General features: G+C 37.3%; 2 protein-coding genes across 3 annotated transcripts; one reads left to right on the plus strand and one right to left on the minus strand.

Moving 5' to 3' along the window:
• Nucleotides 1–350: 350 nt before the first annotated feature.
• LOC149024964 (ras-related protein RHN1-like) lies at nt 351–6,263 on the minus strand. Of its 2 annotated transcripts, none has more exons than XM_089145151.1 (7): nt 4,903–6,263; nt 3,858–3,935; nt 3,603–3,770; nt 2,528–2,576; nt 2,131–2,204; nt 1,627–1,720; nt 351–1,230 (listed from the first exon to the last, which is right to left on the minus strand). In XM_089145151.1, exons 1-7 carry the CDS (start codon nt 4,915–4,917, stop codon nt 1,130–1,132), a joined length of 579 nt encoding a protein of 192 aa, XP_089001277.1. In that variant the 5' UTR covers nt 4,918–6,263; the 3' UTR covers nt 351–1,129. The 2 variants fall into 2 exon arrangements, with proteins under 2 accessions (XP_089001277.1, XP_089001275.1); XM_089145149.1 differs by having other exon boundaries at nt 354–1,230; nt 4,907–6,263.
• Nucleotides 6,264–9,755: 3,492 nt separating this feature from the next.
• On the plus strand, nt 9,756–16,111 carry LOC149024965 (uncharacterized). Its single transcript, XM_089145152.1, has 3 exons — nt 9,756–10,408; nt 14,247–14,318; nt 14,729–16,111. The coding sequence occupies exons 1-3, from the start codon at nt 9,794–9,796 to the stop codon at nt 14,729–14,731; spliced, it is 690 nt and encodes a 229-aa protein (XP_089001278.1). The 5' UTR covers nt 9,756–9,793; the 3' UTR covers nt 14,732–16,111.
• Nucleotides 16,112–21,707: the final 5,596 nt, after the last annotated feature.

The raw sequence follows: 21,707 nt of genomic DNA on the forward strand, positions 1-21,707 counted from the left end.
AAGTCTATAAGATCACGGCCATCTTCTTCCCACGAGTTCTTCCTGGAATTGGTAATACCAGTATTTCGTTTTCTATTTTCCACTGGAAATCATGAATAACAGCATATGGACCTAATGTTTAAAAAGTTGCTCCGTGTCTTTGATTCTTCCCCTTGTATTAGTTTTGTAATTTTTTGAAGTATACAGTTTAATTTGATCACACCAAATTCCCAAAATTCAGAAAGGACATGGAATATTGGCTTGCTGTTTCTGGCAAAATTCCCAACTATCTATAGTGTAGTTCTTCCAAACAGAGGATAAACAAAAACAGGGATATTCTACAATTAATCAGCCTGTTATTTCATCCACACCAATACTTTCCATGCAATCATGCATACCCAGACCTGCTTCAGTCCTCAGATATAGAGAACTCATGGCCTCCTCTTCCTAGAAACTCCCAGCAGATGAACAAAGAGAAGACTTGGGTTTATCTATGGCATGAGACAACTCACAGCAACTTTCTTGTGTACTGAATGTGTTCCAGAGAGCTCCAGTCAAATCCCTTTGATTTCTCTTTTACCGATGACACCCGAAGACTTGGGTTTATCCATTTGTCAAAATTATTCTAGGGCAGTATTAGCCAGTATCAAATTACTTCCAAAGGAAGAGCATTTTATATACAGAGCTATATTACTCAAAAGCTGTTTATGATATACAAGGATGACTATAGAACCGTGGTAACCCTGGCGCAATGGTTGCTTTTGGAACTACAGAACGGTGATAGACCTAATAATTCTCATAGTGTTCGAAACCAGTGAGGCTATTCTCTTGTTGTAGGGATACAAACCTCCCTGTAACCTCACATATCCATATATACCCCTCATTTGGATGCATTAAAGCTGCATATTTGTTCATTCTGATGGTAACAGCTCTTACAGTGACAATGATCTTATAGTGAGTCTTCTAATATCAACATTTCAGTATATGTAGAATTCCGTATACCCAAATGCCAGCATGCATCAATAAACAAATAGTACTTATTTGGAAATTAAATAAATTAGTCTATATTTACATTACAGGAAGGAAAAAAAATTATAGAGAATGTTTGAGATCAGTTAGATGCGCATTGAACATCTCAACCATGTTGCTTTCACCCCAGGCAACAAAAAAGTCTCCTCCTCCTTTCCTGTGTCACATTACGCAGATTCATTCCAGTAGGACGTGCCGGTAAAATTTTTGCTAGTCGCTTTGCTGCAAAGATTGTATAGGTTGTGTTAACAAAAAGAAACAACATACTTTCTATCATAGAGTTGAAACCAAAGCCAGTTATTTTCACAGTTCAGGTTATGGCATTACAATTAAATAATAGATTCTTCACCAAGGATGCTCCTGCTGTTAAAATGATTTAGGTTTTTACACAGAAAAGATCTGTGCCTGATATGCAAAGTTCTGCAAAATAGTGACTTACACAGGCTCAAAAGAATGGGGATCAGGTATTTGATAGACCCTTACGTAAATTGTGTAGCAATATTACACATATTCCAGATGGGAATAACAACTAGGTGGATCCACCAACTTCCAAGAGCAGAAAATGTTAAGGTGTAAAATGATAACTCTTTATGTTTACAGTTAATAGTAAGAAATTACCTATTTCATAGAAGAGCTCATTTACATTTTGTGCAGTTTTTGCAGATGTTTCTATGAATAACATCCCGTTTTCTTGGGCATATTGTTCCCCTTCCTGCAGAATTAACAATCGATTAAGAAGAATCAAATATTTTCATTGGTTAATATAACTCAAAAGAAATAGACAATTATGCAAAATTACAAAATCGATAACCAACCAGAGAATTGGAATGAATTTCATTAAACAATGCCAGGAGAGTGCTCAAAATAAATGTTATGCAGATTGGCATAGCTTATTGACCATCAAACCAACCATAACTTTTTGGGGGACAGAGGATCAATAGTTACTAAGTCAAGCCAGCTTAGAATGTCTTCATATTCCAAGTCATTGTACAATTAGTACTTGTGGAGAACCTGCTACTGGGTAATACATTTACATCTAATTCATATATCAACAGCTTTAAGATCAATCACCCAGAAGAAGAAAAAAACAGCTTTAAGATTAAACTAATGATTTTGCAGTACCTCATTCTCCACCTGTCTTCTAGATTCCAAGTCAGCCTTGTTTGCAACCAATGCCATCACCAAATTTGAATTCCCTGAAATAATTTGACTTGCAAAATTTCAGGACTAGTGAATTACATTAAAAGAAATGCCCACTGCATCTATATAAGGGATCTTTTTTCCCCTTTCCAATATAACTATATAAGGGATCAGAGACTAGAGAAATATGACATTGAAAAGTGGGGACACTTTCTCATCAATTAACTTGCCAGAGCTAACAGTCACCTGTCCATATTCATTGGTCAATAATTGATCAAGGTATGCATCTAATATTGATCCAGTTTCTTATCAAGAGATTAAAAAGGACAACAGAAAGCACATACACAACTACAAGAAACAATAACTAACTATAGGTCACCTTGTCTTTGCAGTTCTTGAACCCATTTTTTGGCTCTAACAAATGAATCCTGGAGCCAAAACACATGCTTTAACGTCAGATAGTCCTCAGCAGAAGGATGCATTAAAAATAGGCCACAAAACGTGAGCTACTATGTGCAAATAAGCTTTCTGAATAAAATGATTAGACTCAAAATTTATGACTAGTGTCAAGTTTTTTGACTAGATATTCCAAAGATTACACCACACAAATATGTTGCAAACATCCATGCATAACTTGCTTCAGCAAATTCTAGGAGTCACTACATGAATCCCTAAAAACCCACTTCTGTTATAATTTATTAATCATCACCAAATTTCTAAACGCATAGAATTGTTAGTCATCAAGAACTCAAGACTAGACAAAATAAGTAATCTCCTTCAATTTATTTGAAGTATATTTAAATGGGTTGTTCATAGACTGAAATTGCAGCCGACCCCATTTAGCTGGGATAAGGCTATGGCTGCTGTTATTTGTAGTTCTATTTAAAAGGGTCTTTCCCAGATTGCAGAGAAGGTACGGTACAGAGTCATAACAGATTGCAGAGAAGGTATGGTATGGAGTCATATTATATGTAAAATGTTGGGGATTCTCATGATGTTCAACTTGAAGGAACATTGATGTCTATTGGCAGTGTCAGGCTCAGCACGCAATACACCAAAAGTTGTATCACTACAAACTCAAAACCATGTAAATATTTAAGTGAAAACAGTTAAAAATTAAAACTTGTAATTCATTTGGGCATCTTAGATTATCCTCATCAGTTCAACAGGAATTAGGACAAACAAAAAGGCAATAAATGCTTGAAGCGTTAAATGTCAATGCTCTAATTCGTATAAAAAATATTTATAGAAGTCGATATCCTCTTCAAGCAACAAAACTAAAGGGTTGTTATGCAATTAGTACATTTAAATATGAGAAATCCGAACCTCCACAGTTCATAACATACCCTATTATCTATACCCCAAGTAGTATCAATATAAACAATAAGCATGAACATCAGAAACCTACTCCTGGCATGTGAAAACAAGCTATTAGAGTGTAGTGGACAGCTTACAGTGCTCGAGATATCATAAACAACAACAGCAGCAGCAGCCCCACGATAATACATAGGAGCCAAGCTATGATATCGTTCTTGTCCTGCTGTGTCCCATATATCAAATTTCACAGTGCCTTCATTTAATGATAATACCTGAGTGAAAAAAGCTGCCCCAATGGTTGACTCCTGCAGCTTTAGCAATGTCAATGTTCTCTATCATAAGAAAATGGAATGTAAAAGCTCATTTAAGGAAACAAGATTCCATAAGTGGACCTGGAAATCAAAAAATTGGCCTTTGACAAATCTTAACACCAAACTGGTTTTTCCTGTTCCCATGGCGCCAAGAAGTACCTGCAAGAGAAGGCAGAATCATGTTTCAATTGCTCCTCAGCAGTACTCTGACGTTCTTGCTGATTGCAAACATTTCAATGAAGACGTGACTGTAATATGCATTATTCTAATCATGTACAACCAAAAAATAGTAGAAAAATCAAGTAAGACCCATTTTGTTGCTTACCATATTTTCTTAGGCACTGGATTAGTATTATGTTGAAAATAGGAAAAACAACAGAACCAATAGATGGATTAGGTTATTCAAATGAAAGAAAGGAAGAAAAAAAATAGTTTGAAGAAATTTAAAGAAGTATCCAAATCTTGTATAAATTTTGGGACATGATGATATTATTTTTACTATACCAAAAAATAACCCAGTTGGAAGTTCATCATATGCTATTGCAAGATGGTGAAAATGATACCCAGATTTTACCAAAGAAAAAAGAAAAGGGAAAATGATATATGGAGAATGGAGGAATATCCAAGTAACATCCTGGAAAATCATATATGGAGAATGGAGGAATATCCAAGTAACATCCTGCCCAGTGAGATGGTTTACCCTGAAAGAATTTCCCAGTCAAATAGATTGATAGTAGGTGCAACTCAAAACTCTAACCCAACCAAAAATAGGTCATCTTTACACAGGCAGCTCTTCACCTAATCCAACATCAGGTTGTGGAATTGAAGCACATAACAGCATTCAAGTTCCATATCCAGGCACATAATTCAAGCTGCAAAACTCATTCAAAGGTATGGAGACTTGTGTTGTTCCCAATTTGAACAGATTACCAGAATTTACGGAAAGTAACATTCTGCTCAAATTTATCATCCCTGTTAACTCAGTTAAGGCTGGGAAAGGGGGAGGAAACTAAATCAGAAATACAAAAAATCGGACACATTTATTTAGATATAGAGAAACACACGTAGGAATCGAGTCAAAACAGGGGGAGGAAAATCTTTTCAGCAATTATCAAGGAAAACATACCCACCAGTTTTGCATTTATCTGTTTGTTGCCCGTTCTAGCCATCTAACTGGATCTGTGGAATGCTCGTGGTTGAGACCCAGAATTTAGAGATCAGAAAAAGGAAGAAGCAAGAGGTTGGGGAAATGAAGAAGAAGATGGTTAACTAAGGAAAGAAGATAAAAGGAGCCTGTCCAAATCCATTCTCCATATAGTACAAGCGTATAATGTACCAAATAATGACTATTCAGAATAGAAAGGAAAAGACTGGTAGGTTTGACGGATGAAGACCAGTAGGTTTGAGCTTATGATTTGCTTCTTGATCATTATTTATATTGTAGTACTTGGTTTTGTTTCGTATTCATCCAAAAGACTTTGTTTTGGAGTTCTGAGAATGGTGAGACTCTTTCTGCCATCTGAGCAGTTGCCTGTGTTTTTCGATTTTCTGTTCTATGGTTCTGCACTGCAAATGCTCATCTGGGTTAGAATTAGCTCAGTACTTACAGCATGTTCTGTGTTCGTCCATGACAAAACATGACGAGATTGAGATTTTTTATTTCTTTATTTATTGAAAATACAGTAAAATTTGAACTCTCTAGTCTAGTCGTTACCAAGAAAGACACTAACTAATTCGAAAACATATCAATCTAATTGAATAATCCTCAGTAATCCTCAATACTTCCATTGTAATATTGGAAAAACATATGAAAATTTGAAAGCGCGAAAGCAAACCCTAGATGATTTTTTAAGCCATCAAGGCCTTGGATTCTTCTCTAGTTCCACTGTTTGGTGGGTGTGGTGAAGCTGTATTGAATCTACAGGATTCTCGTATTCTTATTGGTTCGGTTGCACAGGAATGGCGCTGACTCTGTGAAACTTTGAAAAGAGATACAGAAGTGGATATAGAGAGTTTCGAGAACAAATCAGCCTTACGGATGAGGACGACGAGGGGGACAAGGGATAAGTATAAGGACTTTAGCCCTCACAATATTTTCATATCATCTAAGGGATTTACAAGTTCGAATGACGACGATGATGTCGCTTTCTCTAATGGGTAAGAGTTGTGGAAATCTAACGCGTGTGCATCTAGCCACTCATCATTTCTACAAACCTCATCTCCTTTCTATGATGCAGAGGCAGCCGTGCAGGGAAGAAGAACCAGCCTGATCCACCCACTCACTTCAACACATACTATAAAAGAATCATACCAGTAGTAGAACAAAGATCAAAATCGCATTTTCCATTATCATTATCAGACAAATACATATGGCATCACCAGTTACCATTAAAGTCTCTGCGACATCACCGAAAGGGGGCAAGGAAGAATCACCACCACCACCACCAGCATCAGATGGGAACGGGCAGTCGCCGAAAGGTATGTGTTTGTGTTCGCCAACGACACACAGTGGATCCTTCAGGTGCAGGTTCCATCGATCCCAATCCTCACCTTGGATGCGCCGCTCAAACTCCATGTCTACCAGGAGTTCTTCACACTGTAATTCCATCCCTCCTTCCAAGACAGTTGAATCCACTTAAGCCTTCCATTTTTCTTGATGTTACAATATGGTCTGTAATATGGGTTATGTACAAAAAAAAAATTCTCCTTCTAGTCGTCCTCCTCCTCTGTACTCTGGTGTTGTTGGAGATGGTGTAGTAGAAAGTGAATGAATACATGGATATAGATTCTAGTTATTTTTGTTCTTCTTCTTTTTCGAGATTAACGGCTTCCATCTTGAAGTTTTTTCGGTATTTGACATTAACAGGCTGACCGTCAGAGAATGTTTTTCAAAAAGGTTCATATGAAGATCATTCCTCCATTTGTTTCAGAGAACAAATTCCTCTGTGGGTTTGAACTTTAAAAGGCATACGAGGGTTTGATCTTAAGAGGAATATGAGAACATCTTTTACACCTTCATGAGTTTCATCAGCACCTGAACAGGCAAAGCTGCTGTTTAACTTTAAATACATAGGATTGTGTGGAATCCTCAACCAGTGAGGAACCTTCAATGAATTGCACAAAACCATGTCGAATCCTAAACCAGTGATCCCAACCCAAAAGGAAACTTCAATGAATGGCACAAACCCAAACCCTCAAACTTCAAACCTCCAATTAATGGCCCAAACTTTGAGGTTCTGAGGATCTATCTGTGGCTTGCAATAACTGCAAGAGTCACAAAAACCGAACTGTTCCATGGATGAAGACGAGGAGCCCCTGAAGAATGAATGAAAATGAAATCCATAATATCAGTGTCACATCTTGAAAGATGCGTCAAATTGGGACCCACCTCATGTATGTACAAAGTACAATGGGATGGATGGTCACCGACAACTACAGAACAGGGTTGGATGACTGGATCGTCTTCTCTGTATCACCAGCTCTGTTTCGAAATGGTTATACACTTATACGATACAAATTTCGTACCGGAAAACGAAATACAAATTGATGATGACCAAAAGGAAAAAGAAAATACAAAATACAAATTCATACTTGGTCTACCGATACTTGAGTAACGGGTTCGCAAAGACTGGAGCGTAAGGTGTACGCCACGCCACGCATGGTTCGTTGAACCCCTAGTCCATCCTTCCGCCGCCTCTAATAAATTTTTGTTTTTTTTGGGTGAACGCGTAACAGAGATTAACAAATAATACACTTGATCTAGGAGACCCACAGCAAATAAAGATCCCTAAACATGGGTCGACTAAATTTTCCCATTTGTCCGAATTATATGATAGATTTTCTTGACAACCATCCAAATAATATGTAGTTGTGAAAAAGAGTCGGATGCCTGCAAGACGCCACTAAAGCTTCCGGACCAGGTAGGAGTCAATATTTTGGCCCCCAAAAAATAAAAAAAAAAAAAAACCCCCATCAGCGAAGTTGATCCATTGAATTCTTTTTAATGTTTTATTATTTTTTAATTGTGAATCCCACATAATTTATGGTTGTAAATTGGTAATGGGGGAGCCACACTCTCAATAATTCAAAAAAAATCAACTTAGCTGGGAAAAGAGACTTGCTTGTGTAATTCAAATAAAACTTATTAAAACTACAAAGACAAAACTAGCAAAAGTATTCTTCCAACTAAAATTTCACACAAAATGATAACATGAAAATCCCTAAAAGAGATCTTCATAATTCATCCCAACTCTCACACTTTCTGTCAAAATAAATCCCATCCTCACATTATATACATACCCAGAATTATGATTACATTTTATATGGAAGAAAGAAAACTTAATTTTACCGATGGTATAAATTTTCATAATGACTTTATAAAAACATAAAAAATGAATAAAAAAATAAAAAAATCCTAATCTCTCCCAGCACTTAATCTCTATTTATTCTTAATCTCCTTTAGAAACTTTCCCCACTGACTCTCATCAAAACTGAATTTATTATACACCTAATTCTCGCAAAAAAAAAAAGAACTTGTAAGTTATAACACGATAAGTAAACTTATTTAAAAAGGCCAAATGCCTCAAGGTGTGTGGGTTGGGGGAGGGGGGAGTGAAAGAGGCAAGAGATAAGAAAATAAGAATAAATAGCCAACTTCCCCGGTCAAATATACTAAAATATAAATTTACACTTTTTTTTTCAAAAAACAAGATCAATCAGGGGCCAAGGCTAGGGACAGGACCAGAGACAAGGCCAATCAGGGCCAAAGACAAGGCTAATTAGGGCGATAATGGGTTTGACTTGGCCCTGTAAGGATTAGGATCATGGATAATAATCATTGGCCCTAAACTATGAGTCAAGACGGAAATGAGCTTAGATTATGATATATAGGATTGAGCCTAAGATTACAAAAGCCCGGCCCTATTGCAGCCTTATTTCTTATTGATGCCAAATTTGGAAGTAAATCCCTCGGATCTAGAAGTTCTGATGTCACGAGTCCATGCTATAGCCTCTATAATGCTGTTAATTTGCCACATCGTAGCCCATGCAATTTCCTCTGCCATAGCCCCTGCCGCAATATCATCCCCCACAGATCAAGCGAAAAAAAGTAACTCACTACTAAAGTACTAGCCCATTCACTTTTCTCACAAAGTCAAGCGGTAGAACATTCCTACACTTCAACTTCCAACTTGATCCAGTAGTTGTTTAAGTTGTAGTTTCTCCTCCGCCCTTGTATCATGTTAGTCTCCGCTTTTGTAGCATATTTTCGCTTATTTGGGCATTTATGAAGGAGAATGCATATTTACATCTTTTGAGTTTATTAGTTGTTGTTATATTTTTAGCTTTATTTTTAAGATTTTATTAGAATTGACCCATATCTTGGCTTTGACGATTCTATCAATTGCATATATGCGAGTTTATTTAAATTCTTTCTTGTCTATCTACTTTATTTTATTTTTAATCTATATTCCAAGTTCAATGAACAAAGCTTTTCTTTCCCAAAGAAAGAAAAGAAGGAAGTAGAGAATAAATCAATAAAGAAACCGCCTGTTTTGTTTGTGAGACCCTCATAAAATCCACGTTGATGCGTACCTATTAAAAGAGTGGGTATACTATCAAAAGGAAAAATACATACAAAAGTAATATTACAAAGCGGGTCTCATCTATAATGGTCTTACGCTTCGATGATCTCAACGGCTCATCTTTCCAAGATTTAGAAGTGTACCACGTACTATCGTTGAGATCGAATCGGTTAAACTGTTAAAGTTCATCCTGCCAAGATTGAGGGATTCGTTCATCGATCCGCCGCCCAACCGTTATTTGTTTGACACGTGTTTCACTCAGGTACTAACACCTGCTTATAGTACACAGGTTAGCATTACCATTTACCACTCACCAACATCGAATAATAATTGAGAACGCCACGTCGCCATTCGAAAAAACTGAAGAGAGAAAATTAAAAGTTAAAACATCGAACACTTTCGCAACAGCAGGTGCCTAGAATCTAGAGAGGAAGCATGGAAGCAAAGGGCGAGCCAGTTTACTATCCGGTGCCGCCGGAGCCGGCGGAGTACGATCGCCGTCAAAACAACAACCCTCGCTACCAGTATCCTCCACCGCCACCGGTGGAGGGCCAACACTACATTCTGCTTCCTCTCTATCGCCGACGCCCGAGCCTCTCCCGCTCCCTCCGGCGTTATCTCCTCTGCGGTTCCGGTCTTGTCCTACTCTGCGTGGCGATCTTCTTCCTCTGGCCCTCTGATCCGGTCATCAGCGTCGTTGACCTTCGGCTCAACCATATCAGCATCCACACGTCTCCGGCTGTCTCCCTCGATATCTCAATTCCAATCACAGTCAAGGTTCGTAATCCTGACTTCTTCTCCGTCGATTACGACTCTCTTGTCGTTGCCATTGCCTACCGTGGGAGGCAACTTGGTTACGTCACTTCGCGTGGCGGGCATTTGAGGGCCAGGGGTTCTTCCTATGTCGATGCCACGCTTCAGCTCCAAGGGATTGAGGTTTCCGATGTGTTTCACTTGCTCAAAGATTATGCTCGGGGTCGTATTCCTTTTGAGACTACAACGACAGTCCGAGGACAGCTTCGCCTTTTCTTCCTCGATCTTCCCCTCCAGGTGACCTATTTTTCGATACCATATTGTTAGGTTTATTGCAATCTTGGATCCATGATCTGTTTCCTCCGAAACTTTGTTGGAATAATTGAGATTCGTATGATGTGAATTGATTGAGAAAATGTGGTGTAATTCTCACTGAGGGGAAATTCTTAGTTAATTGAAAAGAGTTGTTCTATGGAACTCTTTTTATGGGTTCTGGATGGTTGTTGTATGCCGTTCAGTAGGGATTTCTTAATTGGGTTATTCATTGAACCATGTCTTAACTGTCTCTTTTTTCGAGTCTAGTTCCTTCCTGCTAGTTGTGGCACTTAGGCGTTTATATGTACATGAGAGAGGTAATGGTGTCCAGGGGTTTCAGTCAATGAGTGAGATTCTAGATATTTTCAAATTCTGATCCTCAGCATGTTCATATGTTTCAGTATGAGGAACTTGATTCCAGGAGTTTGTCAGTAACATTCTTTACGGTGGGAGATTGTACATGACGTAGAGTAAATTTTCTCTTCTTCTTTGTTGAGCTGACATACTTTGCATTCAGGGTTTTGAATTTTGATGGTGCATACTGTTATGGGAATGCTTTGAGCCTTTATATTATTATAATAAAATGGTGGTAAAATGAGAGAACAACTATCCGCAAAGGTAACTCAGTGTGGTGGCTCTATAACTAGTATTTTGTGGGATTGTACTGTTGACTGTTGCTATGAGTGTTATCAACCCACAGTTCATTCGAACCCAAACTCCAGCTTTTCTTGAGTATCTTTACCCATTATCCATTGATCCCCATCTGAGATGGACAGGGCTTGGAATTGGAGAGCTGAGGTTGATGATGGGGTGACCAACAGGTACATGACCTTGCCAGGTAGTTTGGTTTTTCTGTTCGTAAAGTCTCAGCAAAGGGTATGATATTGAAAACTAGGTTGCTTACAACAAATGGCCAGTTGTGCCTGTTCAAGCATGGTCTTATGCTCGACCTGATGTAAACACGATTTTGCTCCCTGGCCGAAACCCTAGGTGGGGCCCACAAGATGGCTCTAAAAAGCCTCCTTAGGCTGGCCAAACCCTCTAGGAGAGATATTTTGGGCATTTTTTAGCTCTAATTAGTTGGAATTTAATTCTAGAATCCAGTTTGGTTAGGAAGTTTGTTTTGAGCTGGTAGTTGAGTTAGAAGTTGAGTTATTAGTCCCTTAAAACTCTAGCACTTGTGACGATTAGAGTTTTAATTAAGAATTTTTAAACTTTTTTTCAGCATGTGTCTGTTAGGGACCCTTGGGTGTTTTGATTTTATTTCAATGGTGAGATTATGTGGTGGGATCCTAATCTATAAAGGAATCCCACTTAGTGTTGAGTCTTTTAGTAGGCTATAAGTATGACCCTACTCTTTCTTTGTAACTTAAGTGTGGATTAATAAAATTTGATTATTGCTTGTGGGAAACAAGTCGTGGTTCTCTTTCGGAAGGCCATCACAGATTTTTAGCTCTTGAGATTCAATTACAGCAGTACATCTTAAAGTTCAGCACCCATTCCTCCTCAACAGCATCTTCACTAAGTAAGCAAAGAGTCCGGATCATCTCTTTGCACTGCCCGACACTTTATAACCACAAAAATATGGGGACATACAGGGGAAAATTATAAAAAAAAAAAAAAATAAAAAATGAGGTGGGACCATGTGTCCCCTGTGACCCCCTCTATTTTTGTGGTCATAAAGCTCCAGGAGAGCACTTTGTTCTCCCCGTCAGGGGAGGTCCGGACTCGTAAGTAGACATTCCAGCCCCCTCTCCTCATCCCTACGACACACTAATCCTTCCACAACCCCTCCCCTGTTGTGTGCAAGCCCTAGGAACCCGCCCCTTCCTTCTGCAACCCTCTAAGCCCCCTCTCTCTGTTTCTTCGTCCCTACGGCAGCAGTAGAATCTCTTCCCTATTGGGTCCCTAATCCCCACCCCCTTACCTTCCCTTTCCTTCCTAATTGGATTGCATACATTTCCCACCCCATCCTACCCCTAATTCCATCCAAAACCTAAAACTCTTAACACTTCTAAAAATTCTGCACTTCCATCTTCTTCATTAAAAATTCTGCAATTCATCTTCAACCTCTAGACCTAATCCCCATTTCAATTCTAAACCTTCACCCACACTCTAAAACCATTAGAACCAAATCTGAAATTACAAAAACAGCAATAATAGTCCCATCCCCCATCTAATCAAAACCCTAATATCCTAGTTTCCAAACCCAACTGTTTAACTCCAGATCTGGAACTGTTTCACAGCAGAATTCTAAATTTAAAATTCTCATCCCATTTACCCACAAGCCTGACTGAGGCCCTCTTGGCTTTTCCCTAATCCTTGTGAACCCTAAAACCAGTCCAAAACAACTCATTAAGTTAGATTCATTTGCTGGAAGAATCTGGGTAGCCCTTAATTTTAGGAAAAATCCATAAAAAACCCTAACCCTAAAATTGGGTTTACATCATCACCCAGCTTTGGGAACAATTGAACAGGTAGCAGCTTTTAATTAATTGCTGCGCCAGATTTGATTAAGGTAGCCAAGATTTCTCTAGAGGCAATGTGATCTTCCCATTACCTAATTCAATAGGCTTTGATGCTGTTCGCTTGATGTGTACTGCTTCCAAGTATGGTGGTTTGGGCACTCTTCTTCCCTACTCTCCTGCATGCTTTTGCTCTCCTACATAAGTTTTATTCGTAAAAAGTCCCAGGTGGGTTGTTGGAGGATAAGCTTCCGATAGGATATGGTATGTTGTTCAATAAGTGTCACTAGAGATAACTTTTTTTGAGAGCCAGGATCCTTTTTCCCCCTTCTAAGCTTCTAAGCTGCTTTAGGCTTACAAAATTAAGTTCAACAAAATTCTAAGCGATTGGAATTTGAAATGCTTGATCCTTTCTTTTACATGTTATGTAAGTTCTAGATAGGTTTGGATTTTAATTAGATTATGTGACTATGAATCGACATGCCTTTAAATTTGTAACTTATTATGGGTGGCTTAGCAAAAATTGCTGAGGTAAGGCTACATAGGTAAGTTTGCTGCCCCTGGACTTTACTTGTGCCGAGGCCTTCAGCACCTGGTTTGCCCCTTTTTTAGGGGCTGCTCTCAGTAAATCAAGTGGTATTCATTTCATGGCATCAGAAGATTTTCAAATAGAGCCACAGGACTGGTGGGCCCAAGGTTTCTGAGATAGAGCTGAATGACATTGTTATCTATCAAAGAGGAGCAACAAACTTGAGAGGTTCTCAGGGGACAGGGATATATCATCAACAAGATCTATTTTAGGATTGCTGTAGGAATGAGAACCCATCTGAGGTGTATATATATATATATATATATATATATATGTGTGAACAAGGAGACTGAATGGATCTGATTGATTTAAAAATTTTCTTTTTATAAGCTCAAAAAACAAGATTTGTTTTTTGTTATTCAAGTTATGATCCTGTTGTTTGAAAAAGTTAGAACTTAATGTAGCTAATATTATAAGTCCTCATACATTTGTGTGACTAATAACCATATTTGTGGTACATATATAAGAAATCACTATGTCATACATCGTATGCTAAGAAAATGTTGAATGTTGGATGTGTTGTTCCCATAGTCTTACTGGTTGGATGTGTTATTGCCATACTCTCTTACTGATTTACTGCTACTGCCACTATGAGAAATACTTTTTCCCTTATCTTCTCCCCAATGTCAGATGCATGCAACTGAAATTATATTTGGTGTTTCCTTTTCTTTCCCCAGTTAGTTCTTTCATAAATTGGATTTACAACTGAGATATTCTGACCATGTCAAATCATTTGTGTTGCCCACCCCCTCTGTCCAAATCTCAGTCAAAAGTATCATGTGAAGTAATTGTGGATACAGATAACGAGACAGTTGTCCGTCAAAATTGCTATCCTGAGGTGAGAATCATTTTATCACCTGTATCCTTTTCAATTTCTAATTTACCTTTTGATGTCATTCTATTGTTACTGTAGCTAGAGTCAACCACTTAATGAACATCTCACTACAAAATAAGTTTTTTTCATTATCTCACCTACACATTGAAAGGGCCATTAGCCAATTTTTCCCCTGCAACCAATCACCAGCATCCATCTGCGTAGAAATTGTTTGTAACGAGTGTCTCACTGTTTTGAGGTCTTGCCTTTTATGTAAATGGCTCCAGGTTAGTAATATTCATGAAGATAGGTTGTTGCCTCAAATGTTGATATTGTTCCTATGCCTAGCTGCCTTCAATCTGTATCACGTTGGACAGTAGTATTGCATATGCACCTTTCTACACTAATTTATGAATTGCCCTTGATCTGCTTAGTGATTGCAAGGGATGTCTGTAAAGCCTGCAAATTATCTGAGGAGCTCTTGAAGAATCGCAGAAAATTCAAATGTTTGACTTTGCTGGATGCCTCCGTGCTATATGCAACACACACCTGACTCCAGCGGAATGGTTTGTAAGTAGTACTGGTTTGATGAAAAAAATTTGTCAGTACGTGTGTGTAATCTATCGTTCGTAATCAGAGAAGTATAGAAGCAAATGAGATGTTGAGAAAACCTGCTGCATGTAAGGTTGGTCTGTCGATAACCTTCCTGAAACTGTTCAGCACCCTTATTTGGTGCCCTGAATTTATGTAATTAAGTTTTCTAGGGTGAAAAAATAGATCATCATGAAAGCTGAAAGGGATACCAGGGTATATATTACAGTTCATGATCTGGTCTGGAAAAAAAAAAAAAAGGTGAGCTTTGTCTTCAGTTAATTTATAATCTGATCTGGATCTATCTCAATCTGATACCAATGGAGTAGAAAAATATGATTCTGGGTTATATCGCTTCATTATGGGGGGCAAAATTGAACTGGGGTTAGATTGTCTGATACGGAACCCCAACCAATGAGAGGTGACATTTTCAGATGTAATTTGTTTATTTTCCTGCTTGTGAAGTAAGTGGATGAACAAGATAAATAGTCATAGCAAACTGATCATGTGAATCAAATGGGAAACTGGGTGTTGTTTACTGTTGCTGATTATTCCTCGGTTGATCCACAAAACCGAATACGTGCTAAAGGTTGGCCTTTAAAATTTATCAAGAATAAAAATATAAATGTGAACGTTCACTCTGCTCATCCTCTCTGCAACTGTCTCTCGATGTTCTTCCATGACTATTACCTCTCTTAAGTCTTCTGCCTGATTCTCCAGCCATAGATCTAAGCCTAAACATTATTCCCTCCATTATGTGATCACCAGAGACCTTCCAACCCAATACTGCCACTCCTTCATCTTCTCCAGCTCTTTGGCAATAGCCTTGAAACACTGATGCAACCCCTCTCTGAGATGTACGGTGAAATTTTCATCAATTAAAAGTGTGAATATCTTGCCCAGGTCTAAAGTCTTTGGATGACCCAGGTAAAAAAAATATGGCTCCTTGAGCTTATGGGGGTGATGATCTAATGTCGTTGTCGAAGGTTGAACATGAAGAGAAGGGTGGGGGCGATTCTGCAATTTGACTAAGACTCCAAGCAGTGGATGGAAAAATGACTTCCTTTGATTAAGCTATGTATATGGGACCTACACATTGGAGTTTCACAATTACATGGTGGGGGCGGACCACCACCTCAGATTCTTATGGCATAATCAATTACAAGCATGTGCTAAGGAATCAGGAATCGAGTGAAAAGGGTTAGATTCCTTGCACTCTTGACATGGAGCTATTTCATTTCGAAAAGAAAAATCTGATATGAGATACAAAATCATGAATGGGTTCCAAGTCCTAAATTGGAGCCTCCAAGAATTAAAGATTGTAGTCTAAACTCTTGGTTCATTCAAAGTTGAAACATTAAACCACTAATATTTGACATAGAGAGAAGAGAAGTTGATCTAATTACGCATGGGGAAAAAACAACATTTTCGCTCATTTCAATGGAGAAAAAAGTGGGTTGGTGGAGCGTTCCATCATCCCTGCTGAATTACATGCATTGAGAATCTGAATTGATGAAAGATTCGAAGCTGCAGGAGTGGTAGGCTTGGGTCTTCTTATCCGTCTAACCCACTCGTATTCCGAACGGTGTTGCCTACACCGGAAGGAACCCGGGTGTCGAGTTGGGGAACACACACACTTCTTCGCCATGGTTGGTGGTGAAGGTGATGGTGATGGAGGTTGTGATTCTCCCCTGCCACTTCTACAAGCCACAGCTTCAGGAGCTGCAATTCTAGGCGCTTGATGATTCACAACCTCCAACACTAATGACTGTCTCGTTAAGTGCCATCGCCCCTGAAAAACTCCTGGATGACACATATCTTCTATTCTTCTTCTCCTTCAACTTGTTGGGCAAGAGAGAACACATGTGAGTTATAAAGGAAACACTGGAGTTGAGTTGAGAGGAGTTAAATTTAAGCTGGGTAAGGCTTTGAATTGATTCCTCGATGAAGCGAAAGAGCGAAAAAGGGATTGCTTTTCTCTTTTTGAGCTTTTAGGCAAATGTGGATCACTGTGTGGGTAGTTGTTATGCACATTTAGTTTATTTGTCTGTATCTTTTTTTTATAGTGACTTTCCAGAAACCCTTGTGACGAGAAATCTAGATGCAACTAATGAGGTAAGTACTCTCTTTGAATCCAGGGCGCACCCAGAAAAGAGGCCAGCTGATTCACGCCCATAGAAAGGTACATATCCTTGCATGTTGGTTTACCTGCAAGGAGAGAATCTGTCCCATAAGAAAGGGAGGTTTCAACGATGCATTGTACCTTAATGTATCTTCCTTTCTGTTGCTGACCAATGCTCTTCGCTTCCCCTTGTTTCCTGACATTGTTCAGATTTGACTTACTTCTATATCAGCACCAGTCTCTTCACCTGTAACAACTGATTAAGACCAAATTCATGACTAGAACTAAAGAAATTTTAGCTTCTACTAGTTTTCTAGGGGTCCAGAACAGTAAATTTTATTAATCAAAAGAGTCTAACGCATACTTCACTAAAGAGTCTGCAAAAGATTTTGGTGGAGTGACCCACTAAGATTGTTTAGTGAGTGGTTATCAGATTTCTTTCTTTTCATTCGACACCAAGGTTCTCAAGATTAAGATAATGGGATTTTTTTAACTACCATTTTCGTGGCTATTTAGGAAATAAATTCCTTAATCATATTCGGACTCGTGACATTGAAGAGTGATACGGTAAGGGTAGTTTAGATATCTAGGGGATGATTGATTTGCCATCAAAGTTCTGTCTTAATTTTGACTACATTTCATTCATACCTTGATATCAAGCATTGTTATTTAGTGCTTTGTGAAAGCTTTATGTACGCATACTTTGACATGTAATAGATTAGCGATGGACCTCGTAATTTATTTCTCGTAAAATTTCAATCTTCTGTGATGTAACAGATCACAAATATGGATGTCTATTGAGGATAGTCTTTCACTAACGTTTGTGTAGAAAATGTTGGTGTGATTTAATTAAGCATAATAGAAAACCTTAAATTTAACGAAAACAAACGAATATATCATATAAACATGATTAGATGTAAAAACTTTAGTAAAGATGAATTCTATGATTAAGTTGACGGTGCACTCAAATGGGGTAAGAGATTTACTTCTGGTTGCATCATTATTTAAGACAAACAGCAAGACAAGCATATAATCTTTTCTTTATATATGTTCATGGTTATCACATTTACTTTCTTGTTGATGGTTTCTTTTTTCATTAAGGGAAAACAATTATTATTTTTTTCATTATTTAATAGGAAAGACAAATTAATCAAATATTATAAAAGAATGTTGAAGACCTTCTTTTCTCAGTCCTTTAGGTGAATTCATATGAGCTTTATCAAAAGAAAAGTAGTAAGATTCCTATTATTGCTTAATAGAGAAGTATTTAAATGTTTTCTTCACTTGTAATCTTTCTCTCTTTTTTTTACAAGTATTTAAGTTGTAAGAGCTTCATTGAGCGACATGGGAAGAACACGTACGATAAAGGTCTAAAAGCTACCAAATGAAAGGGTGTCAAACCGTCCTTCCCAACACATACAAACCTTTTTAGGTCTAGTGATTAATTTGGTTGTTATCCTTGAAAATAAAGAAAAATTTATAGTCTACAAAATAGGCTTTCAAAACCTTAAAAGTCACTGGAGTCTTTTAGTTTTTCATTTCTTGTACTTCATTATTAAAGAGTAAGCAGCATTGAAATATATTGGAGCATCTAAATTTATTTTTAATACATCGAAGCCCATTCTTTTGAATATTTTGGGGCTAGTAGATCATCTTTAGCAATGATTTATATTATGAGTTTCTTTTTCATTTATTTTATTTTAATTTCCATTGCTTTTAATGTATTGTGACCTCTAATTTACAATTTCGTGCTTCATGAGAGTCTGACTTGATTTTCGTGCCCCTTCAAAAAAGTAAAAAATCACATGTAAGAGCAGGTTGTAATTAAATTGATTGAGTTAAAGGTTCAATGTTTTTTGTTCTCATGATTCGTGTTATTTTTATCTTTTGATTCACAAACCAAGTTGTCCTTGGGAGAATTAGATTTCTAATTGAATTCATACTCTGACTTGTTGACTGGAGTCTTTTGTCATTCGTCATTTTTTTTCTTCCGGTACAAAGGTGGGCTAAACAAATCCAAAGGGAAAACAGAAAACTTAACTTAAACAAGGCTCTCTATTCACCATGAGAATTCCTTCTAATACAACTAGAGGATCCGGGAAGAATGCCTATGGGTCCGAGGAATAAAATTGCACCCTAGACATCTAGTCAACGGATTTGTTTGCTTTTTTCCCCGTATAAACAAACCTCACCATTCCATTAACGCCATAAAGGATTTTTATTTCTATTAGAGCAAATGACACGGACACCCCAAAATATAAGCCTAAAAGCACTGACACCCCAATTTATGTTTGAAAAACACACAGGTCCTATTCCGTTAACATGGTTAGTTATACAATTTGAAAGACTATTATACCCTCGTATATACAATGACACATCAACCTTATATAAAAAACTGGAGAAGACTTTGCTTGCTCCTTCACTCAGACCTGCAATAACCATATCTATCCTTGCAAACCTTCCACCAAGCCGGTTTCCACCGGCATCTAACTAAAATCTAAAATAACTGAAACTGATGGATGGTATTCGGCAATGAATCTCATCCGATCTACCATCCCGAAATCCTCCTCTTTTTCTACTCTCTTCTTCACGCACGATTGAAGTGAAGAACTGAAACTGAAAAAGAAAAAGGAAAAAAAAAAAAACAATGAATCTCGTCTGAAATTCTCCTTTGTTTCTAAAAAAAAACAATGAATCTCATCTGAAATCCTCCTCTGTTTCTATCTCTCTTCGTCACGCACAAGTGAAGAACTAAAACTAAAAAAAAGGAAAAATAAACAATGAATCTCATATGAAATCCTCCTCTGGTCTATCTCTCTTCTTCACGCACAATTGAAGAATTGAAACAGCAAAAAGAAAAAGGAAAAAAAAACAATGAATCTCATATGAAATCCTCCTCTGTTTCTATCCTCTTCTTCACGCACAATTGAAGAAGTGGCGAAAAAAGAAAAAGGAAGAAAAAACAATGAATCTCATATGAAATCCTCCTCTGTTTCTATCTCTCCTTCACGCACAATTGAAGAACTGAAAATGAAAAAAAAAAAAAAAAAAAAAAAGAATCTCATCGATCTACCATAGCCAAATCCCCTCTCTTTCTATCTCTCTTCACGCACAATTGAAGAATTGAACACCGAAAAAAATATTTTATTGATTTCAATTTTTGGGCCAGGGGACAACGATTAATCTCCATCGCGAAAGAAATACCTAAACTAAAAGAGGAAAAGGGAAAGAAAAAAAACAAAAAGAAGCAGAAACGGGAAAGTTCGAATGATCAGAAGAAGAAACAGGAAAGTGCTAATGATCAGAATCGGAAGCTTAACAAATTTGGTCTCATCCTGATCAATAGGATTTACAATGCAATTTTTTTTATTCTTACAACTTGCTTTGGATTCTCAAAGAGCTATGGTTTTGATTTTCAGTTCAGATTTTGAGAAGATTAATGGAGAGGTAAAAAGACATTGCAGGTTTTGAGAAGATGAATGGTTTTGATTTTTAATTCAGAGTTTATTTTTCTTTCTCAGATTTTAGTAAGGACAATTTTGGAATTCAAAAAAAATAAACGGTGGGTTAACGGGTTTACTTCGAATGTAATGGACTAATGTGTTTAATGAATGAGGCCTGTGTTTTTAAACATAAAGGGGGGGGGTCGATGCATTTAGGCTCCAATTTTGGGGTGCAATGCCGTGCAATTTGCTCTTTCTATTAATATATATGAACGCAACCCTAGCCTCTTAGAAATAATTGATTCAAAGTCAAGTTTCAACGTCCACATGCATAAATTTAAAACCACAACTAATAGATGAAGTTATTATGCAGTTGCAATAATTGAAATATTCAATTCAATTAAATTTTTTGAAATAAGTTGTTGGCAATAAAAGAAGGGCAAAAAAAAAAAATTCTTTTTATTTGCAAAAAATTATATTTATAAAAAACAATTATTAAATATTATAAAAGAAGTAGTGGCAAAAAAGGGGCAATTTACACATAGATTCTCTGTATTTGCAATCAATTATATCTATTGCCCTGGAAAAAAAATAGTTATTCATTTATAATTTTCAATTCTTAAAAGTAAGGGCATTTATAATTGATTTTTTTTTCTAGGATAATATATATAATTAATTGTAAACAGAGGAGACATATATGAAAATTTTCCTATAAAAAATAATATTATTTAGAAGTTCTTTGTTTCTTTCTTTTCTTCCAATCAAGATCACTCATTATGATTGGAGAGTTTCATTGAAAGACCTTCATGTGGAAAATAACTCATAGGTGATACACAAAAAATTAGCTAAATATCCCACCACACGAGTTAACTTCATAGAAACTGATGAGTGAAAATACACTATTGGCCGTCCAATTGGAAACTTCTAACCTACCCTACCTTTTCTTCGTGGGTTCACATCTTGCAATTCTCTGTAATTTCTATCCAAAATCGTGAGACGGTGAAGTTAATTATGTAAAGATTATAATTAAAATCAAATTAAAAACTCAAATCTAATAAATCCGAAAAAGAATTGTAAAAAAATTTAGAGGCATGTGGGGGTTAGTCAACGAGCCGCCCAACCATTCAAACCACAACACTTTGAAAGTTGAAAAGTTGCAACTAAAAGAAAATTTTAAACTGAAAAACGTTTCTGCTCGTCAGCTGAATGCAGCACAGCAGGAAGAAACTTCCCCTGAACTGATTCCGCGTAGCTTCA

Source organism: Hakea prostrata, chromosome 2 (assembly GCF_041222555.1).
Source record: "Hakea prostrata isolate BN-2017 chromosome 2, UWA_Hpros_2, whole genome shotgun sequence".
Classification (NCBI taxonomy): domain Eukaryota; kingdom Viridiplantae; phylum Streptophyta; class Magnoliopsida; order Proteales; family Proteaceae; genus Hakea; species Hakea prostrata.